Source organism: Eretmochelys imbricata, chromosome 17, assembly GCF_965152235.1.
Source record: "Eretmochelys imbricata isolate rEreImb1 chromosome 17, rEreImb1.hap1, whole genome shotgun sequence".
Lineage (NCBI taxonomy): Eukaryota > Metazoa > Chordata > Testudines > Cheloniidae > Eretmochelys > Eretmochelys imbricata.
In genome coordinates this window covers 120,084-139,825 of record NC_135588.1, presented here as the reverse complement: position 1 = coordinate 139,825, position 19,742 = coordinate 120,084, and the positions used below count along the sequence as shown (strand labels likewise).

General features: G+C 43.9%; 1 protein-coding gene across 1 annotated transcript in view; it reads right to left on the bottom strand.

Moving 5' to 3' along the window:
* Positions 1-19,742, bottom strand: part of YWHAE (tyrosine 3-monooxygenase/tryptophan 5-monooxygenase activation protein epsilon) — a 56,288-nt gene that overhangs the window by 8,138 nt on the left and 28,408 nt on the right. The window contains exons 3-5 of the mRNA XM_077836393.1: positions 11,767-11,873; positions 9,666-9,872; positions 6,193-6,329 (exon numbers count right to left, since the gene is read on the bottom strand). Coding sequence (XP_077692519.1) covers positions 6,193-6,329; positions 9,666-9,872; positions 11,767-11,873 — 451 coding nt within the window. The remainder of the gene's footprint in view (positions 1-6,192; positions 6,330-9,665; positions 9,873-11,766; positions 11,874-19,742) is intronic.

The window sequence follows — 19,742 nt, the reverse complement described above, 5'->3', positions numbered from 1 at the left end:
AGCTGGTGAGAGGAAGCCCCAGCTCACAGATGGATTAGGAAAGTAATTCCTTCTCCTTGAGGTTGTATCCTCTTCTGGGGTTTCCCTGAGAAGGACTGGGCACAAAAGCAGAAGAGATTGTGGGTCCAGGAGTGCAAAGATACCCTCTGGGATAGTATATGCCTCAGCCAATCCAGGTGTACAAGGATCCCAGTTGTTGGATCTGTTAGATCCCATGCCGTGTCAGACTTACTGGTCGGTGGTCTTTACAGGTTCAGTCCAGTACCAAGGTGAAAGAGAGAGAGTACCTCATTGGGAGCTCTTGGTTGTTACAGTTGTCAGTCCTTCAGCTTGTTAGAGGTCATGGCCAGCACTGGTGTTTGTTAACAAGGTTAGTATCATTGGCGCTTTACTCCTGCACATTTTCCCTTCGTGGTCGGGAGGCTTAAAAAGACTTAAGTCCTTAGGACCTGTGTGCAAAGGCTCATCCAACTTGGAAGAAGTTAGAGAGGAATCCTTCTCCTTCAAGCAGGCTTAAAGGGGGAATCTGATTTTATGCCTGTAAAAGCACTCCCTAGTTTCATGAGACACCCGAGAGAGTCTGTAGATCGATCTGATCCAGTCTCTGCTCCAGAGCTCATGCTTGGAGGGTGTGCTGCTTGAGGACAGCAGCTGAGGTAAAGGGGGAATCTTCACAGATTGGATCTGACTGACTGTCTCATGGCTTTCTCCCTGAGGAACTTCTTCACTCGGAGCTCTCGTCTCTCTCTGCTCCGGGATGGGAAGGAGTGACAGATACTGCGCTTGACTGAGATATGAGCAAGGTGAAGGCACCAAAGGTAGTAGTCAGTCACTTAAAAAGAGCAAGGGCAGGGGCCAGTTTCTGAATCTCAGAATTTTGTACACAGTGCTACTCCCAAAAATGGGCACAGAGGTTCCTCAGGTTGAGGACAAATTCTGCTACAATAAGTATATAAAATATTATAAAAAAACACTAAAACTATATACAATTATATTTACAGGAATGAAGACAATGAGAGGATAGTTCCAGACACAGAATTCCAACTCAGTTCCTCCTTGCCACCGCATGCCCTGAAGAGGGAGCCAGTCCACACCTCCTCTTATATCCTCTGTGCAGAGCATGAGAAAAACCAGAGCACAGGATGGACCAACAGATGCTACTTGCAAGATTTTCCAGTCTCATGCACATGTAGGCAAGTAACCCTTTTTCCTCAGAGTACTATCAATAGAACAACCTCACAAAGTTCAATATCAGAAGCAAGTTCCCCACATACCAGGAGACAATTCAGAGTGGCATCGAACCCTGCTAGAACAGATGCAAAACCTGCAGACATCTCTCTACTGTTACAATGATCAATACTGCCCCACAAGACACCTTTCAAGATTACATGCTTATCATAACTTATGGTATACCTCATCCAGTGCACCAAATGCCCCAACAACTATGTGGGTGAAACCAGACAATCACTATGCTCTTCAATGAACTCACACAGAAAAATGATAAAAGGCAAAAACCACTATCACTGGTGGGTGGACACTTTTCAAAGCAATTACTCCATACCTAATCTTTCAATACTTCTCCTCAGGGGAAACCTGCAGAACACTTTCAAAACACAAGCCTGGGAACTTGAATTCATAGCTCTGCTAGACACAAGAAAACATGGATTTAACAAGGACACTGGTCTTATGGCTCATTACAATAATTTAACAGACCACACCATCTGCTATCCCTTAATTATCCACTTCAAACCCTTTATGGATAACAATCTAACCCCCGATTACCCACTTCATTTCAAGTGACCAACTCCAAAACCTTGCACCTTCTGTTTATCAATCTGTCCCAACCTGTATTTATTAGCTCAGGCATACTGCTTCCTTCCCTTGTCCTGAAAAAGAGAGCTCTGTGGCTCGAAATCTTGTACCTTCCAACAAGCACTACAAACAGTTAAAAATAAGAATCTGGCTAGGATACCAAGATAAACCTCTTTAATCCTTGTAAAAAGAAAAACTGGTTATTTAATGATCTCCAATTGATCAATGCTTTATGCCCAAACAATGCTGGTGGGGCACTCAAAAAAAAAAATATTAAGGGAATACCACCATCAGATGAATCACTACCACCACTGCTAAGGCTGTTGATTAATCGCAATTTCACGATTAACTCAAAAAAGAATTAATCGTGATTAACTGCAGGTTTTAATCGCACGGTTAAGTAATAGAATACCAACTGAAATGCAATACATATTTTTGCATGTTTCCTACATTTTCAAATATATTGATTTCCATTACAGCACAGAATAAAAAAGGTACAGTGCTCACTTTATTTTTATCACAAATATTTGCACTGTACAGATAACAGGAACAGTTTTTTTCAATTCACTTCATACCAATCTCTATCATGAAAGTGCAACTTACTAATAGCTTTGTTTAAAAAAAAACACTCAAAACCAAAACATTGTAAAACTTTAGAGAGCCGACAAGTGCACTCAGTCCTACTTCTTGTTCAGCTAAATCAATAAGAAAAATAACTTTGCATTTACGGGAGATATGCTGTCCTCTTCTTATTTACAATGTCACCTGAAAAGTGAGAACAGGTGCATGGTACTTTTGTAGCCAGCACTGCAAGGAATTTACATGCCAGATACGCCCCATCATGCTTCGGCCGGGCTGGGGCTGCACTGGCCAGGCAGCACTGCTCTGGCTGGGCGGTGCGGCTGGGGCCCCTCTGGCTGGTGCAAGGCTGCTGGGACCGGCCAGCCCGGAAGTTAATGGTTAAGGCAGGTTAACCAGTAGACTAATGCTTACTGGTTAACATTTTACATCCCTAATTGCAAGGTATTTACATGCCAGCTATGCTAAACATTCATGCTTCGGCCACCATTCCAGAGGACATGCTTCCATGGTGACGACGCTCATTAAAAAAATGCGTTAATTAAATTTCTGACTGAACTCCTTGGGGGAGAACTGTATGTCTCCTCTGTTTTACCCGCATTCTGCCATATATTTCATGTTATAGCAGTCTCTGATGATGACCCAGCACGTTGTTCATTTCAAGAACACTTTCACGGCAGATTTGACAAATCGCAAAGATTTGTCAAATGTGAGATTTCTAAAAAGACAGCTACAGTACTTGATGCAAGGTTTAAGAATCTAAAGTGCCTTCCAAAATCCGAGAGGGACAAGGTGTAGAACATGCTTTCAGAAGTCTTAAAAAAAGCAACACTCCAATGCAGAAACTACAGAACCCAAACCACCAAAAAAGAAAATCAAACTTCTGCTGGTCGTATCTGGCTCAGATAATGAAAATGAACAATCAGACTGCACTGCTTTGGACTGTTATCAAGCAGAATTAGTCGACAGCATGGATGCATGTCCTCTGGAATGATGGTTGAAGCATGAAGGGACATGAATCTTTAGCGCTGCAATGCTCAACCTGGGAGTTGGGACCCCCTCAGGAGTTCATGATGTTGTTACGGGGGGTAGGGGGGGCTTTGTGGTCGCAAGCTGTCAGCCTCCACCCCAAACCCCACTTTGCCTCCAGCACTTATAATGGTGTTAAATATATTTTTAAAAGTGTTTTTAATTAGGGTTCTCAAGCGATTAAAAATTAATTGGGATTAATCGCACGGTTAAATAATAGAATACCATTTTATTTCATAGCATCATAGAAGATTAGGGTTGGAAGAGACTTCAGGAAGTCATCCAGTCCAACCCCCCTGCTCAAAGCAGGGCCAACCCCAACTAAATCATCCCAGCCGGGGCTTTGTCAAGCCAGACCTTAAAAACCTCTAAGGATGAAGATTCCACCACCTCTCTAGGTGACCCATTCCAGTGCTTCACCACCCTCCTAGTGAAATAGTGTTTCTTAATATCCAACCTAGACCTCCCCCACGGCAACTTAAGACAATTGCTCCTTGTTCTGTCATCTGCCACCACTGAGGACAGCCTAGCTCCATCCTCTTTGGAACCCCCACCCCGTTCAGGTAGTTGAAAAGGCTATCAAATCCCCCCACCCTATCACTACTCTCCAGCTTACCTACCTCTCCCCACAGCTTAGTGTCCACCGCAAACTTGCTGGGGGGTGCAATCCATTCCACCATCCAGATCATTAATGAAGATGCTCAACAAAACCAGTCCCAGGACCGACCCCTAGGGCACGCCACTTGATACCAGCTGCCAACTAGACATCAAGCCATTGATCACTACTCATTGAGCCCACAGATCTAGCCTGTTTAAATGTTTTTGGATGCTTTCTACATTTTCAAACAAACACAATACAAAGTGTACAATGCTCACTTCATATTTATTTTTGATTACAAATATTTGCACTGTAAAACACAAATAGTATTTTTCAATTCTCCTAATACAAGTACTGTAATCTCTATCATGAAAGTTGAACTTACAACTGTAGAATTATGTACCCAAAAAAACTGCATTCAAAAATAAAACAAACGTAAAACTTTACAGCCTACAAGTCCAATCAGTTATACTTCTTGTTCAGCCAATCGCTCAGACAAACGAGTTTGTTTACATTTGCAGAAGATAATGCTGCCTGCTTCTTGTTTACAATGTCACCTGAAAGTGAGAACAGGTGGTGTTCACATGGCACTGTTGTAGCCAGCATCGCAAGATATTTACACGCCAGATGCACTAAAGATTCATATGTCCCTTCATGCTTCAACCATCATTCCAGAGGACATGCGTCCATGTTGATGACAGGTTTTGCTCAAGAACAATCCAAAGCAGTGCGGATCGACGCATGTTCATTTTCATCATCATGAGTCAGATACCACCAGCAGAAGTTTGATTTTCTTTTTTGGTAGTTTGGGTTCTGTAGTTTCCACCTCTTAAGACTTCTGAAAGCATGCTCCACACGTCATCCGTCTCAGATTTTGGAAGGCACTTCCGATTCTTAAATCTTGGGTCGAGTGCTGTACCTATCTTTAGAAATCTCACATTGGTACCTTCTTTGCATTTTGTCAAATCTGCAGTGAACGTGTTCTTAAAACTTACGTGCTGGGTCATCATCCGAGACTACTATAAATATAAAATCTATGGCAGAATGTGGGTAAAACAGAGCAGGAGACATACAATTCTCCCCCAAGGAGTTCAGTTGCAAATTTAAACATTTTTTTAAACGAGCCTCATCAGCATGGAAGCATGTCCTCTGGAACGATGGCTGAAGAATGAAGAGGCATATGAATCTTTAGCGCATCTGGCATGTAAATATCTTGCTATGCCAGCTACAACAGTTTTACATTGTTTTATTTTTGAGTGCTGTTATGTAACAAAACTACATTTGTAAGTTGCACTTTCATCACAAAGATTGCACTACAGTACTGGTATGAGGTGAACTGAAAAATACTATTTCTTTTGTTTATCATTTTATGTTGCAAATATTTGTAATAAAAATATAAAGTGAGCACTGTACACTTCGTATTGTGTTGTAATTGAAATCAATATTTGAAAATACAGAAAACATCTGAAAATATTTAAATAAATGGTATTCCATTAACAGCGCAATTAATTGCAATTTTTTTTAATTGCTTGACAGCCCTACTATTAACATTTACTCATTCCTCCATGGAAAAAAGTCATTCACTATGAATCAAAAAGGACTATGGAGATATTAATGCTGATCTACAGAGGGAAAATAGGAGGCATGTGTTTTGGGGTTTTGTTTGTTTGGTTTTTTAACACTAGTGTAGAGAAACCCTGAATAATGGTGATAGTAGGGAACCTAAGGGGGAAAGGAAAGAAGATTGGTCTTCCTGCTAGTCTTACTTATTAGAAATTCAGGCCTATAGACTATGGACAACTTGAAAGATGACAAGCACCAAGGAAATTAAACCCGATTAAATGAAAAATAACTTCCGTCTGCAAAAGCATTATTGCTGAGACAAAATATTTTAATTTAATAGAGAGAAAACCTCTCTTAAGGATTCAACATATCTCTTCAATTAAGGGCTAAGAAAAACTCCCAATGTACACTCGTTTCATCTCCATGAAGTCATCCAACATAAGAAGGGAAGACAGAAATTCACTATGGTCAGTTGTAAGAAAAACAGTCAAAAAAGTGCAGAAGTCCAAATCCACCCCACACCTACATGCTTGCAGGTCCCCTTTAGCTTAACTTGAATTTTTTTGGGAGATAAAAGGTGGAGCAGCATTTTAGAGCAAAAGTCTACTTACCATCACCCTGCATATCTGAAGTCCATAGTGTCAGGTTATCACGTAACAACTGCATGATAAGTGTAGAGTCTTTATAACTTTCTTCACTCAGTGTATCCAGTTCTGCAATAGCATCATCAAAAGCTGCTTTTGCCAACCTACAAATATTAATCAGATTAATATATAAGATGTCATAAAACAAACGCCTATAAAGGTATCCAGCTTAACTCGTTTATTGAACAAGATTTTTTAGTTCAGTTAACGAGACCGCCCCTACAGCTTTTGGGTAAAATTTTCAAAAAAGCACCTAAATACTTAAGAACTTGTGTCCCATTGACTTTCAAAGTCACTTGGATGCTATGTCACAGGATGACACTGGGCCTTTAATAAGGCAAGAGCCAATGCTCCTGTGCCTCATCAGCTAACTCCAATTGAGCTCAAAAGAGGGTATCTGGGCCCTAGGGAGTAGAGACCTAGTCAGTGAGGGCTCACTTAAGAGCACCCACTGAGTCAGTTGGGAAAGGGACAGGTGAGCTGCCAGAGCCAGAAGACTCTGTGGTTCCTGGGAGAAGTCTCAAGGCAGGCCAGCAGCAAGAGAGGTTTGTTGGTTAGCATCCCTGATCCAGGGCGGGATGCCAGACAGCAGCAGAGGGAGATGCTTACTGGCTCTAAGCCAGAGAGCCAAAGGCAAGGGCTGAAGACAGGGGAGCAGCAAAGAAGCTTACCAGCTGACATTTCCAGACCAGAAAGCTGGATCCAGGGGAACAATGAGAGGGCCAGGGGAGTGAAGGATGCTCCCAAGGTAAAGATGAGCTTTCAGCAAAGAGGTTGTGGGCATTCCCACTGATAAGAGTGGGGTTGCACTCTAGCTAGAAGGGCTGAGGTGGCTGTCCTGGCAGAGGAGAACTGACGAAGAGTCCAGGTGTGGCTGAAGACACTGGTGTATGATATAAGTCACACTGAGTGACAAGGCGTCTTGGGATTTTAGTGACTACTTGCACTGTGGTGACAAATGGACTATGGGTTGGGATGTTCTGGACCATTTGTACAATGTTTTTATCATATACTGGTTCCAAGGAGGGCTGTTTAAGCAGGACAGCATGAAAAGAGTTACTAGAGATTCTGAAAGGGGAATGGAGGCAGGCACATAGGTTGTGCCATGGCCTGGCGCAGGAGGGTGCTCCAGCTGGGGCTACCCTCTTATACACTAGATCCTGCAGTATACTGAAAATAAAAATCCACTGCTTTATTAGTGAACTTGAAAAATAGATTTAATGGCCTTTAATTAAAACCTAATTGCCTTAAGCTAGGGCTGTCGATTAATCGCAGTTAACTCATTCAATTAACAAAAAAAATTAATCCGCTATTATTTTTTTTTAAATCGGGAATTAATTGTTTTAATGGCACTGTTAAATAGAACACCAATTGAAATTTATTAAATATTTTTGGATGTTTTTCTATATATTTTCAAATATACTGATTTCAATTACAACACAAAATATGAAGTGTACACTGCTCACTTTATATTATTTATTGCAAATATTTGCACTGTAAAAATAAAACAGCATTTTTCAGTTCACCTCATACAAGTACTGTAGTGCCATCTCTTTATCATGAAAGTGCAATTTACAAATGTAGATTGCACTCAAAAACAATCTAAAACTTGTTTACATTTACGGGAGACAATGCTGCCCACTTCTTATTTGCATTGTCACCAGAAAGTGAGAAAAGGCGTTTGCATGGGACTTTAGTAGCCCACCATTGCAAGTAGGGATGTAAATACCGTTTAAAAAGTTAACCATTGAAATGATTAAAAAATTTCCTTTAAACCGTTAACCAATTAAAGGACCGGCCAGACTGAGGCTGCACTGGCCAGGCAGCACTCCTCTGGCCAGACGATGCAGCTGGAGCTCCTCTGGCTGGCGCAGGGATGCTGGGACCAGCAGGCCCGGAGGTTAATGGTTAAGGCAGGTTAACCAGTAGACTAATGCTTACTGGTTAACATTTTACATCCCTAACTACAAGGTATTTAAATGCCAGCTATGCTAAACATTTGTATGCCCCTTCATGCTTCAGCCACCATTCTAGAGGACATGCTTCCATGCTGATGAGGCTCATTAAAAAAATGTGTTAATTAAATTTGTGACTGAACTCCTTGGGGGGTGGGGGGCGGCAATTGTACTTCTCTGGCTCTATTTTACCTGCATTCTGCCATATATTTCATGTTACTGTAGTCTCAGATGACGACTCAGCACACCTTCATTTTAAGACTACTTTTGCTGCAGATTTGACAAAACAAAAAGAAGGTACCAATGTGAGATTTCTAAAGAAAGCTACAGCACTCAACCCAAGATTTAAAGACTCTGAAGTGCCTTCCAAAATCTGATAGAGATGAGGTGTGGAGAGCAACACTCTGACGAGAAAATTACAGAACCGGAACCACACAAAAAGACTCAACCTTCTGCTGGTGGCATCTGACTCAGATAATGAAAATGAACATGTGTCAGTCTGCACTGCTTTGGATTGTTAGCGACCAAAACCCGTCATCAGCATGGACAGATGTCCTCTGGAATGGTGGTTAAAGCATCAAGGGACACATGAATCATTAGTGCATCTGGCATGTAAATATCTTCCGACACCGGCTACAACAGTGGCATGCGAACACTTGTACTCACTTTCAGGTGACATTGTGAACAAGAAGCAGGCAGCATTATCTCCTGCAAATGTAAACAAACTTGTTTGTCTGAGTGATTGGCTGAACAAAAAATAGGATTGACTGGACTTGTAGGCTCTAAAGTTTTATACTGTTTTATTTTTGAATACAGTTTTTTGTACGTAATTCTACATTTGTAAGTTCAACTTTCACAATAAAGAGATTGCACTACAGTACTTATCAGGCGAACTGAAAAATACTATTTCTTTTGTTTTTTTACAGTGCAAATATTTGTAATAAAAATATAAGTCAGCACTGTACACTTTGTATTGTGTTATAATTTAAATCAATATATTTGAAAATGTTGAAAACATCCAAAAATATTTAAATAGAATACCGTTTATTTAACAGCGTGATTAATCGCGATTAATTTTTTTAATCACTTGACAGCCCTACTTGAAGTATTCATCCCTGAAAAGTTAAGTTCATATTTTTACAAATTAGTTAACCACTCTCTGCTTTGTCACTTTTGTTTCTCCCAAATAATCTACTCCCAAATAAATGAATTAATCTGGACTCCCTGAATGCTCGCCAACTCTTGAATGAATTAAAAGATGCACATGATAGAGCCCTAACACTGGGTGAAGTTTCAGGGCTTCTCTTCTGTGCCTATGTGGTTAATTTATTAAAAAGTTTTTCAACTTATATACAGCAGAAAACAAGGAAACCCACCATATTGCTCCAAAGGTGCAGATATTCAAATTTGCAAGCTATATGTGCTGCCACTGTAGCTGGTTTTATATTTTTAAGAAACCTTCCAGTCTCCTCAGACATTACTTACCTGCAGGCACGGTCAGGGGAATTAAGAATTTCATAGTAGAATACAGAGAAGTTGAGAGCAAGACCTAAGCGGATGGGATGTGTTGGCGGAAGTTCTGTCATTGCAATATCACTAGCTGCTTTATAAGCCACCAGGCTATTCTCTGCAGCCTCCTTCCTGTCATTTCCTGTGGCAAACTCAGCCAGGTACCTGTGGTAATCCCCTTTCCTGAAAGTGTAAAGAGCAGAGATTCAGGATTCCTTGATTTCACATTAGCTGTTGAAAAAAAAACAGTTAATGTTGATAATTGTACATCAATAAATTGGTACAGCATAGGCATTTACTATAGATATATGTCTAGAAAACACAGGGTATGTGATTTTTAAGAACATAAGACAATCAGCCATGGAAGACAGTGTGAATAAGGAAGACCTGTGTCTTTCTGAAGTAACTAAAACCATAGTACTCCTATAAAAAATTGCTACCCAGTTACTTGCAGAGTATCTATGACTGAATGTGTTTCATTGAAGTTCCCAAGTTACTGAGACAATTTTCCAGCCCAGAAAGAAGAATTCCACCATTAGAGAAGCCATCCTGGACCTTTTTACAAGTACCAGGAAATGCCTGAGAACATGAAATGGAGACTCACCCACTGGTCAGCATCACTCACAGAGGCCTGAGCTACACCATGTGATGTAGTTAGGTCTACCTAACCCCCACTGTAGATGCAACTAGATCAATGAAAAATTCTTTTGTTGCTCTAGCTACCACCTCTCCAGTGAATGGATTTACTACAGCAATGGGAAAACCCTCCCATCACTTTAGCAGAAGTCTACACTACAGTGTTCAATTCCTTCTTGGTGCTGGATAAAGATCCAGGTGTCCATGCTGACATTAGCTACCTCTGATGTCATGAATGTTCTGGTCTACCTACATATTCTATTAGGAGCGGATGGCTCTGCCCTTAGGTGGTTTCATTCCTCAAGCTCAGAGGGGAGTAGAAGGCATTTGCTCTTCTGTCCCTACGGCTTTTACTTTGTCATACTTACTAGTCAACATAAAGTAGGCCATTAGGAGGGTAAGTAAAGAGATCAGGCTTAAAGTTCCTTCACAATATGCTGAAGACACTCTTATCTAGGTCCATCTCATTCAGTTCAGATTACCTCAGATATATATGTAACATCATATACTACTGAGTATTCCAGACAGTCCATGAAGAAGATATATGAAAACTAGAAGTATAAACACAAATAAATGCAGTAATGAACTTTGCTAATTTTTGCAATCCACCTAAGCTTGCAGCAAGCTGCCTCCACCCCAGAAGTGCACTTCAGAAAGGCTATGTGGATGGGTAAAAAGAAAATGTATAGTGAATGAACACTGGAGAAGTTATTAAAATTCATATAAAAACTAAGTGAAAGTTTACAACAATTAAATTACTTATAACTATAATAAAAGAAATACCACACAATTCAACATATCTATATTTAAAGGTAACAAAAGAATTGCATGGTATTATATAGTATTTAAGAAAAAAAGCGTATCCTAATTAGCAACTATCATGATGGGTATGGACAAGGGGCTGAACTTAAGTTAGACATGCAATTTTAATCTTTGCATTCCTTGATATAAATATTTAGGTATGTTCAATTAACCTAGTTTTTATGTATTATACACAGTTTACACAGAAAACACTGAATGGTTCAGTGCGTTGCTAATGGGGGTAAATATAGCCTTTCATTATATATCACTTATTCAAGACCAATTACAAGTGTATAGTAATTAAAATTTGTTTCCACTTGAGTGGTCTTAATATAGTTTATCTAGTTGGCAGGCATCCATGAGAAAATGTACCATCACAATCAGTCACTGAACCTCTTGTTGGTGTTCAACACAAGGACTGACTGGACACAATGACCAAACCATCATCTTATTTCTTGAAGTAAGCGAAGTGGTAGGACAGTTTGGAGAGGACTACATTTCCACAATACAGCAGGACCTATTCCATGGCTGTAAAATTTTAATCTCCATGGCTGTTAATCTGGCACCAGTACTGAATTCACTTCAATATTTTATGCAAACTATAAGGATGGCACTTGCCCAAAGCCCACAAGTCACCTACATTTTATAATAGAAAACCTTGGACTCGCCCGTGTTAGCTGCTGGAATGAGGTGTTTGTCCAGTACATCCAGAATGTCGCAACAGATTAACTTCAGCTCGGTCTCAACCTGGGGGGGTGGGGGAGAGAGAAGGAGAAGGGGGGGGAAAAGCAAAGATTAGCAAAGAAGATTTAATAGTATAAAGGGAAACAAGAAATATTCAATCCCAAATGCTGAAAACAGGAAGAATAATCCAGTTTAGATAGGAACTAGCGTTTGTGTACAAGAGTCCAACTTCTTTTGGACAGTATTAAAAGACCATAGCTTCACCAGTCAAAATCAAAAGAGGGGAAAGAAGATGCAGAAGTTCCTAACTACAGCAAAGCAGCAGCCATGTTAGTCTGTATTCGCAAAAAGAAAAGGAGTACTAGTGGCACCTTAGAAACCAACCAACTGGTTAGTCTCTAAGGTGCCACTAGTACTCCTTTTCTTTTTGCGAACTACAGCAAAGACATTTTCCCAATATACTGTATCTTATTTTTCAGTTTTTAAAACTACCTCAGGGCCGGTCTTCTCTGGGCACAGGTACATATTTTAAAAATTATAAATATTAACTAGATTCAGGGAGACTCATCTCACAATGCAGTAGTTCTCAACCAGGAGTCCAGGGCGCCCTGGGGGGGGCCACAAGCAGGTTTCAGAGGGTCCACAAAGCAGGATTGGCATTAGACTTGCTGGGGCCCAGGGCAGAAAGCTGAAGCCCCACCACTTGGGGTTGAAGCTCAGAGGCCCAAGCCCCTCCACTCGGGGCTGAAGCTTAAGCAATTTAGCTTCATGAGGACCCCTGTGGCATGGGGTTCTGGGCAGCTGTCCTGCTTGCTGCCCCCTAAAGCTGGTCTTTACTTTTATATGCAGAAAAGTAGTAGTTGTGGCACAAGGGGGACGTGGAGTTTTTAACAGGACGTTGCGGGCCCTCAGAAAGAAAAGGGTTGAGAATCCCTGACATAACGAACAGTAAATAGGCGGTTAGAAGGCTGAACTCTAACAATACTGGACCAAGGCAGAAAGTAAATTCTAGAGTCAAGATGCCTGCCAGCAACACTAAGATGTTCAAATCTACAGAGTACTTTGAAAGAATCAGCAGAATTCAACTTTTCACAGTGTGACAAAGTTCCTCCTCTGCCTTGGTGGGTCCTGCGCTCACTGGCGGATTTGCTTGCCTCAGAGATTCACAGCAGCCCTCAATTTGGCCACTTTTGCTAGTGGCTCAAACCTGCCATTCGCTCAACTAACCTCATCACTGGCCAGCCTGGGGAAAAGGAAGGAGAACAATCCCCACAGTCTCTGCTGATCAACCTAGTGGGTCAGGGGACAGGCCAGGGATCCTTCCCCTCTGGTGAGACACACAGTCCAGGTCAACTCCTCCTGTATCCAATAGGGAGTTGGGAGGAACCCAGGCCTGCCCTCTACTCTGGGTTCCAGCCCATGGCCCTGTGGATCATAGCTGTCTACAGGGTTTCGTGTAACACCTGTGTGACAGCTATAACTCCCTGAGCTACTTCCCCATGGCCTCCTCCCAACACCTTCTGTGTCCTCACTACAGGACCTTCCTCCTGATGCCAGACAGCGTTTGTACTCCTCAGTCCTCCAGCAGCACGCCCTCTCGCTCTCAGCTCCTTGCGTACCCCTCACTGACTGAAGTGAGGTCCTTTTTAAACCAGGTGCCCCGATTAGCCTGTCTTAATTGATTCTAGCAGCTTCTTAATTGGCTCCAGGTGTCCTAATTAGCCTGTCTGCCTTAATTAGTTCCAGCAAGGTTCTGATTGTTCTGGAACTGCCCATTACCTTACCCAGGGAAAAGGGACCTGCTTAACCTGAAGCTAATATATCTGCCTTCTATCATTCTCCTGTAGCCATCTGGCCCGACCCTGTCACAACAGGTACATGAGGGAAGAGATGGTAGCAGGTAGTTGTACCCACATCATATACGCAAAAGTCATTATAATGTGATTACATAAAAGGCTGCAAAAAGGATGCGTTACCTGTAATTCTGTCTTTCTGGAAATATTTGGCAAGATCTAGATTGGTCTTAGCTTGCTTTTGCAAGACTGGCACAACTCCCCTAGCTCTTCACATTTTTTTTTTTTTTTTAAACCACACACACTGGCAGATAACTAATGAGGGATAGCACAAGCCAGCTATCCTACTGGTCATCTCATGGCACCCTTTCAGGTTATAAACACCTCCATCAAAGCATTCCATAAATTTCTACTGATTCTTGGAGCTTTGCCTTATAAAGAAAAGCCAACTGAAGATGAACAAGATAAAAAAATATGCCAAAAGGGCAGAACCAGATGCTAGAGAAAAACAAAGCCAAAAAAGGTAACCTGTGAGGCATGTGAATCTTAAGAGACATCCCAAAAGAAAACAAGAGTAAAGCAACAGACAGCACTAACAAAGCGAAGACCAGCAGTGAGAGCACAAGCTGCCAAAAGTTATCATATTTAAACTAATTATTCAAATGCAATAGTTACAAGACAGTCTGTTATGACCACACCATCTACAATTCTCCTGAATTAGAACACATCTGTAAGGTATTTCCTTTGTTATTATATACAAATCAAAATACAAACATCACAAAGCAAAGACTATTCTCTTTATTTTGTGATGTATTTATTGGGCCTATCGCAGGGCTGGGTGGCCTTGCAATATGATTTCGCTCCTGGGGGAATTCTGCGCCACTGCACAATTTTGCAGAAATTAACGTTATGCGCGCAGAATTTCCTTCCCCCACACAGAAATGGGCTGGAGTGCTGCTAGCCACCACTAGGGTCCACTGGACCTGGCAGAGCCCAGCTTGCATATAGAAAAGACTGCCTGGGGGAAGGGGAGGGAGCTGGAGAGTTCCTGGCAGTTGCAGTTCCCAGCATGCCCTGAGGGAAGGAGAGGGCAACTTACAGGGAACTCCGTACAAGCCTGGGACCGAACGACAGGCTGTTTCTCCCTCTTGATACCTAGGGGAAGAGAAACAGGAACTGGGTTGGTTGTCATAAGGATCTCTCACTCTCTACCCCTGAGGGAATTTGTGTGTGTCTCTGTATTGTTACAGACATAATTGCTGACCGGTATTTTGAAATAAATTACCAGAATAATTGAAACTGGCATAATTATGCAGTGTTATTTTGACAAATAAAATTTGCAGCATTTTAAAATATTGTGCGCAGAATTTAATTTTTTGGTGCAGAATGTCCCCAGGAGTAATGATTTGAAGATTATACAGCCTAGCTTTGTCAAAGTCCAAGAAGGAAAGTAAAATTCTAAAAGCTAGAGAATCCTTCCAGACTCCAGCCTGCTTTGAGCCCTGTGCTGCTTATACCACAAGAGCCCGTTTTTTTTTTTGCTGAAGCAGCTCAAATGAGCAAAATAAGGGAAGTATTGGTTGCAAATCTGACGGTAGAACACAATTTAGGTGAAAGTGATCATGGAATGATAGTTTCACAATTCTAAGGAAAGGATGGAGGTAAGAGCAGCAGAACAGGGACAATGGACTGAAAGAACGGTTACGGTTACCTACCTTTCGTAACTGTTATTCTTTGAGATGTGTTGCTCATGTCTATTCCATTCTAGGTGTGCACGCCCATGTACACAGTTGGAGACTTACTTCAGCAGTATCCGTAGGGCTGGCTGTGGCACCCTCTAGAGTGCCGTGCTCATGCAGCAATATATCAGGTACCACTGGCCCTATGCCTTCTCAATTCCTTCTTGCCAGCAACTCCGACAGAGGGATAGGAAACAGAATGGACATGACCAACACATCTCGAAGAGAACAGTTACCTTCCTTTCATAACTTTTCTTCGAGTGCTTGCTCATGTCGATTCCATTCTAGGTGACTCATAAGCAGTATCTATGGAGGTGGGCTCAGAGTTCACCATTTGGTGGTTTGCAGTACTGCTCTACCAAAGCCAGCATTGTCCTGGGCCTGCTGGGTAAGCACATAGAGGGCCGTGAAGGTATGGACCGACTATCGGGTGGCCACCATACAGATGTCCAGAATAGGCAGTTGGGCCAAAAAGGCTGTCAAAGAAGCCTGTGCCCTGGTAGAGTGGACGGTGACTATCGCCAGGGATGGCACCTTTGCTAGATCATAGCAAAAAGGGAATGTCAACAGTGATCCAGGAGGAAATTCTCTGAGCGGAAACAGGTTGACCTTTTATCCCGTCAGCCACAGCGACGAATAATTCAGTCAACCTATGGAATGGCTTGGTCCTTTCCATGTAGATGGCCAGAGCTCTCCTGACATCCAAGGCATGTAGCCTGTGCTCCTCCTCCGACTTAGCGGCTTCAGAAAGATGACCAGTAAGTAAATGTCTTGGCTTAAATAAAACTGAGAGACTACCTTAGGAAGGAAAACCGGTCTTAGCTGTACCGTGTCCTTGTAGGAGACTGCGTAAGTGGTTCTGAAGTGAGTGCCCAAATCTCAGATACCCGGCAGGCCGACACCACTACGACCAGCAATGCGACTTTCCAGAAGAGAAGGTGAGAGCAGGAGGCGAGGAGAAAGACGGACAGACGAGCCACGAGAGCACTAGATTTGAGTCCCATAGAGGGACAGGATCCTTGACGTGCGGGTAGAAACCCCCCAGGCCCTTAAGGAATCTGGCTGTGATATCCTGAGAGAAAACCAACCTGCCTTTGAGCACTGGGTGGAAGCCCGAGATGGCCGCTAGATGGACCTTGGTGGATGAGAGTGACAAGCCCTGAAGTTTGAGGTGCAGGAGATAGTCTAGAATGAGCAGCAATGGGGCTCTCTCGCGACAGACCCCCTTATTTGCCATCCAGCAAATGAAATCACTTCCATTTGGCCAGGAAGGTGGCTCTGGTGGAGGGCTCTCCACTGTCCAACAGGACTTGTTGGACCTTGGACAAACACTGCTGTTCTTGCACATTTAGTCTCACAGCAGCCAAGCTGTCAGATGAAGCGCCATCAGGTTTGGGTGCAGGCAACTGCCATGGTTCCGGGACAAAAGGTCCGCCCTGAGTGGCAACTGGAACTGGGTCGCCACCGAGAGATCCTGCAGACTGCTGAACCAGTGTTGGTGCGGCCATGCAAGCACTAGGACGATGACCTTCATCCTGTCCTGCTTGATCTTCATGAGGACCCCGGGTAGCAATGACACCAGAGGGAAGGCATACATAAGAGCCCGCACCCACAGGAGCAGGAAGGTGCCCGACAGGGATCCTGTCCCTGCCCTGGAATGAGAAGATGTGGCATTTCCTGTTCTGCCTGGACAAGATGGATAGAACTGACCAACTTAGGGTGAAGGGTAGAACCCTGCAAATCCGCGGGTATCCGCTTTATATCCATGGACCATTTCTGCGGATACCAGCGCGGATGTGGATACAAATTTTGCAGATCACAGATCAGATGCGGATACACTGGACTCCAGTGGGGTTGTGTGCGCCTCAGAGCCTCAGTCCAGGGTAGAATCCTGTAATTTTTGCAGATATCTGCAAAAATTATCCGCGGATCACAGCTCGGATGTGGATACACATTTGTCAACTCACACAGGGCTCTAATGAAGGGACCACTCGGCGGTCCATCCAAGCAGCCACAAGATAGATGTCGTGCTGCAGACAGAAATCCCAGAGCACTTCTTGACAGAAGGCGGATGACCTGGCTCCCCTGCCATCTGTCGATATAGAAGACCGTGGCTGTGTTGTCTGTTAGGAACTGAACTGCCGTGCCTTGTATGCAAGTCTGAAAAGCTTGGCAGGCTACGTAAACTGCCCTGAGTTCCCTGATGTTATTGGTGCAGCGACTGATCGTGACTGGACCAACGGCCTTGAGTACTGAGATCGCCCAGGTGGGCTCCCCAACCCAGGTCCGAAGTGTTGGTGACGAGTCACTGATGAGACTGAGGTCAGGAAGGGGACTCCCTCCAGCACCAACACCGGGTCTTCCCATCAGGTAAGGGACAACAGTACACTGTCCAGAATCCTGATCACCCTCTCCATACTGTATCGGCTGAGGACATAGACCAAAGCCAGCCGGACCATGTAAGTGCATGCTGTCATGTGGCCCAACAGTCTCAAGCATGTGTGGGTGGTGGTGAGCAGGCAGGCATGCATGCAGAGACAAGATGAGATCCACTACTGCTCAGAACAGAGTCTTGGGTAGGAAGGCTCTGGCTCGAGTGGAGTCGAGTACCACTCTAATGAATTCCATACATTGCACTGGGGTAAGGGTTGACTTATTGTTGTTTATTAGGCCCAGGTCACGGCGGGTGAAACAGACCAGATTGAGATGCCTTTGCACCTGATAGGAGGACTGGCCCCTTAACCACCAGTTGTTGAGGTACAGGTAGATTTGGACCCCCTGACATCGCAGGTAAGTGGCCACTGACACTATACGCTTGGTGAACACTCTCAGGGCCGATAAGAGACCAAAGGGCATTGCCATGAACTGGAAATAGCGCCGGCCCAACATGAAATAGAGGAAAAGCCAGTGCCCCAGGAATATGGAAGTATGCATCCTTTAAAATCGAGGGCGATGTACCAGTCTCCCGGATCCAGGGAGACCATACAAAAACTTCAACTTTGAGAGACTTGTTGAGATGATACAGATCTAGGATAGGTCTGAGGTCCCCTTTTGCCTTTAAAATCCTCTTCCTTCCAGGTCTTGCAGAACCTCTTCCACTACCCCTAGGTTCAGGAGCTTTTTGACCTCCTGAACAAGGAGTTGCTCGTGAGAAGGGTCCCTGAAGAGGGACAGGGACGGAGAAGGGAAGGGTTGGTCGGCTACAAAATGCAGAGCATAGCCCAACGAGACTGTGTTAAGCACCCAGCGGTCCGAGGTGATATGGGACCAGGCCGACTGGAGAGGGTGAAGGCGGTTGAGGATAACAGGGAACTGCTCAGGAGCGGTAATAGGGTGTCGTCCTTGGGTGCACCCTCAAAATGACTGCTTTTGTCTGCCTTTGTCACTGGAAGGACCCAGCTGGGCAGGTGGAGGAGATGACTGGTGGCATCACTTAAAACTGGTGTTGCAGTACTGGGGTCCTTGGCTGTGGTGAAGGGGAATGACACCTGCAGTCCGGGGATGTTCCACTGTCTTTAGGGGTGGTCCCATCACCAGCTTGGTTGTCTGAGCTGATATCTTGCCAGGATCCACCATGTGGCCAGGGGTCTGCGGTGCCAGTGAGCCTAATTGTTCTTTGGCTGCCAGCCCCCACCTCAGGCACAGACAGCCCTGCAATGGGCTGGAATTTCCTATCGCTCCCGGGAGTTGGGTCCCTGGCTGGGCTAGGGGGTTTGACCACAGTGGTACCCCCGAGAGAGCCTTCATTGCAGGTACAAGGCCGAAGTTTCCTTGCATGGTGCCTGCAGACCAGACTTCGGTACTGACGAGGGAGAATCGTGCTGGGTGGATCCTGGTGCCGGCGATGCACTGCATGCCGACGCCAAAGTACTGTGTATGGAGTCTGAGCATGAGAGCTCCAATGGAGGGCACAGAGCAGCCTCCATAGGGAGGGCCCTTAGCCAAATGTCCTGCTCTTTCTGAGTCAGTGGACAAGTTTTTGCAGATCTGGCACTTGTCTTTTCGATGGGACTCCCCCAGGAACTTCAGACAACTCTCGTGATGGTCACTGATAGGCATCGACCGGCCGCACTAAGAACATGGCTTAAAGCCTGGGGAGCGGGGCATATCCCACTCCAGGAATAACTACTACTAAAACACTTAACAGCTAACTAATCACTGACTAAATAACAAGTAGAACAAATCAGAACAGTGAAGAACCACTAATGCTCTGGCTAAGCAAGACCAGGCACTCCAACCATCACAGGCGGTAAGAAGGAACTGAGAGGGCATAGGGCCATGGGTGCCTGATATACTGCCACATGAGCGCAGCATTCCAGAGGGTGCCACAGCGGGCCCTACAGATACTGCTAAGGCAAATGTCTCCAACAACTGTACACGTGGGTACGCACACCTAGAAT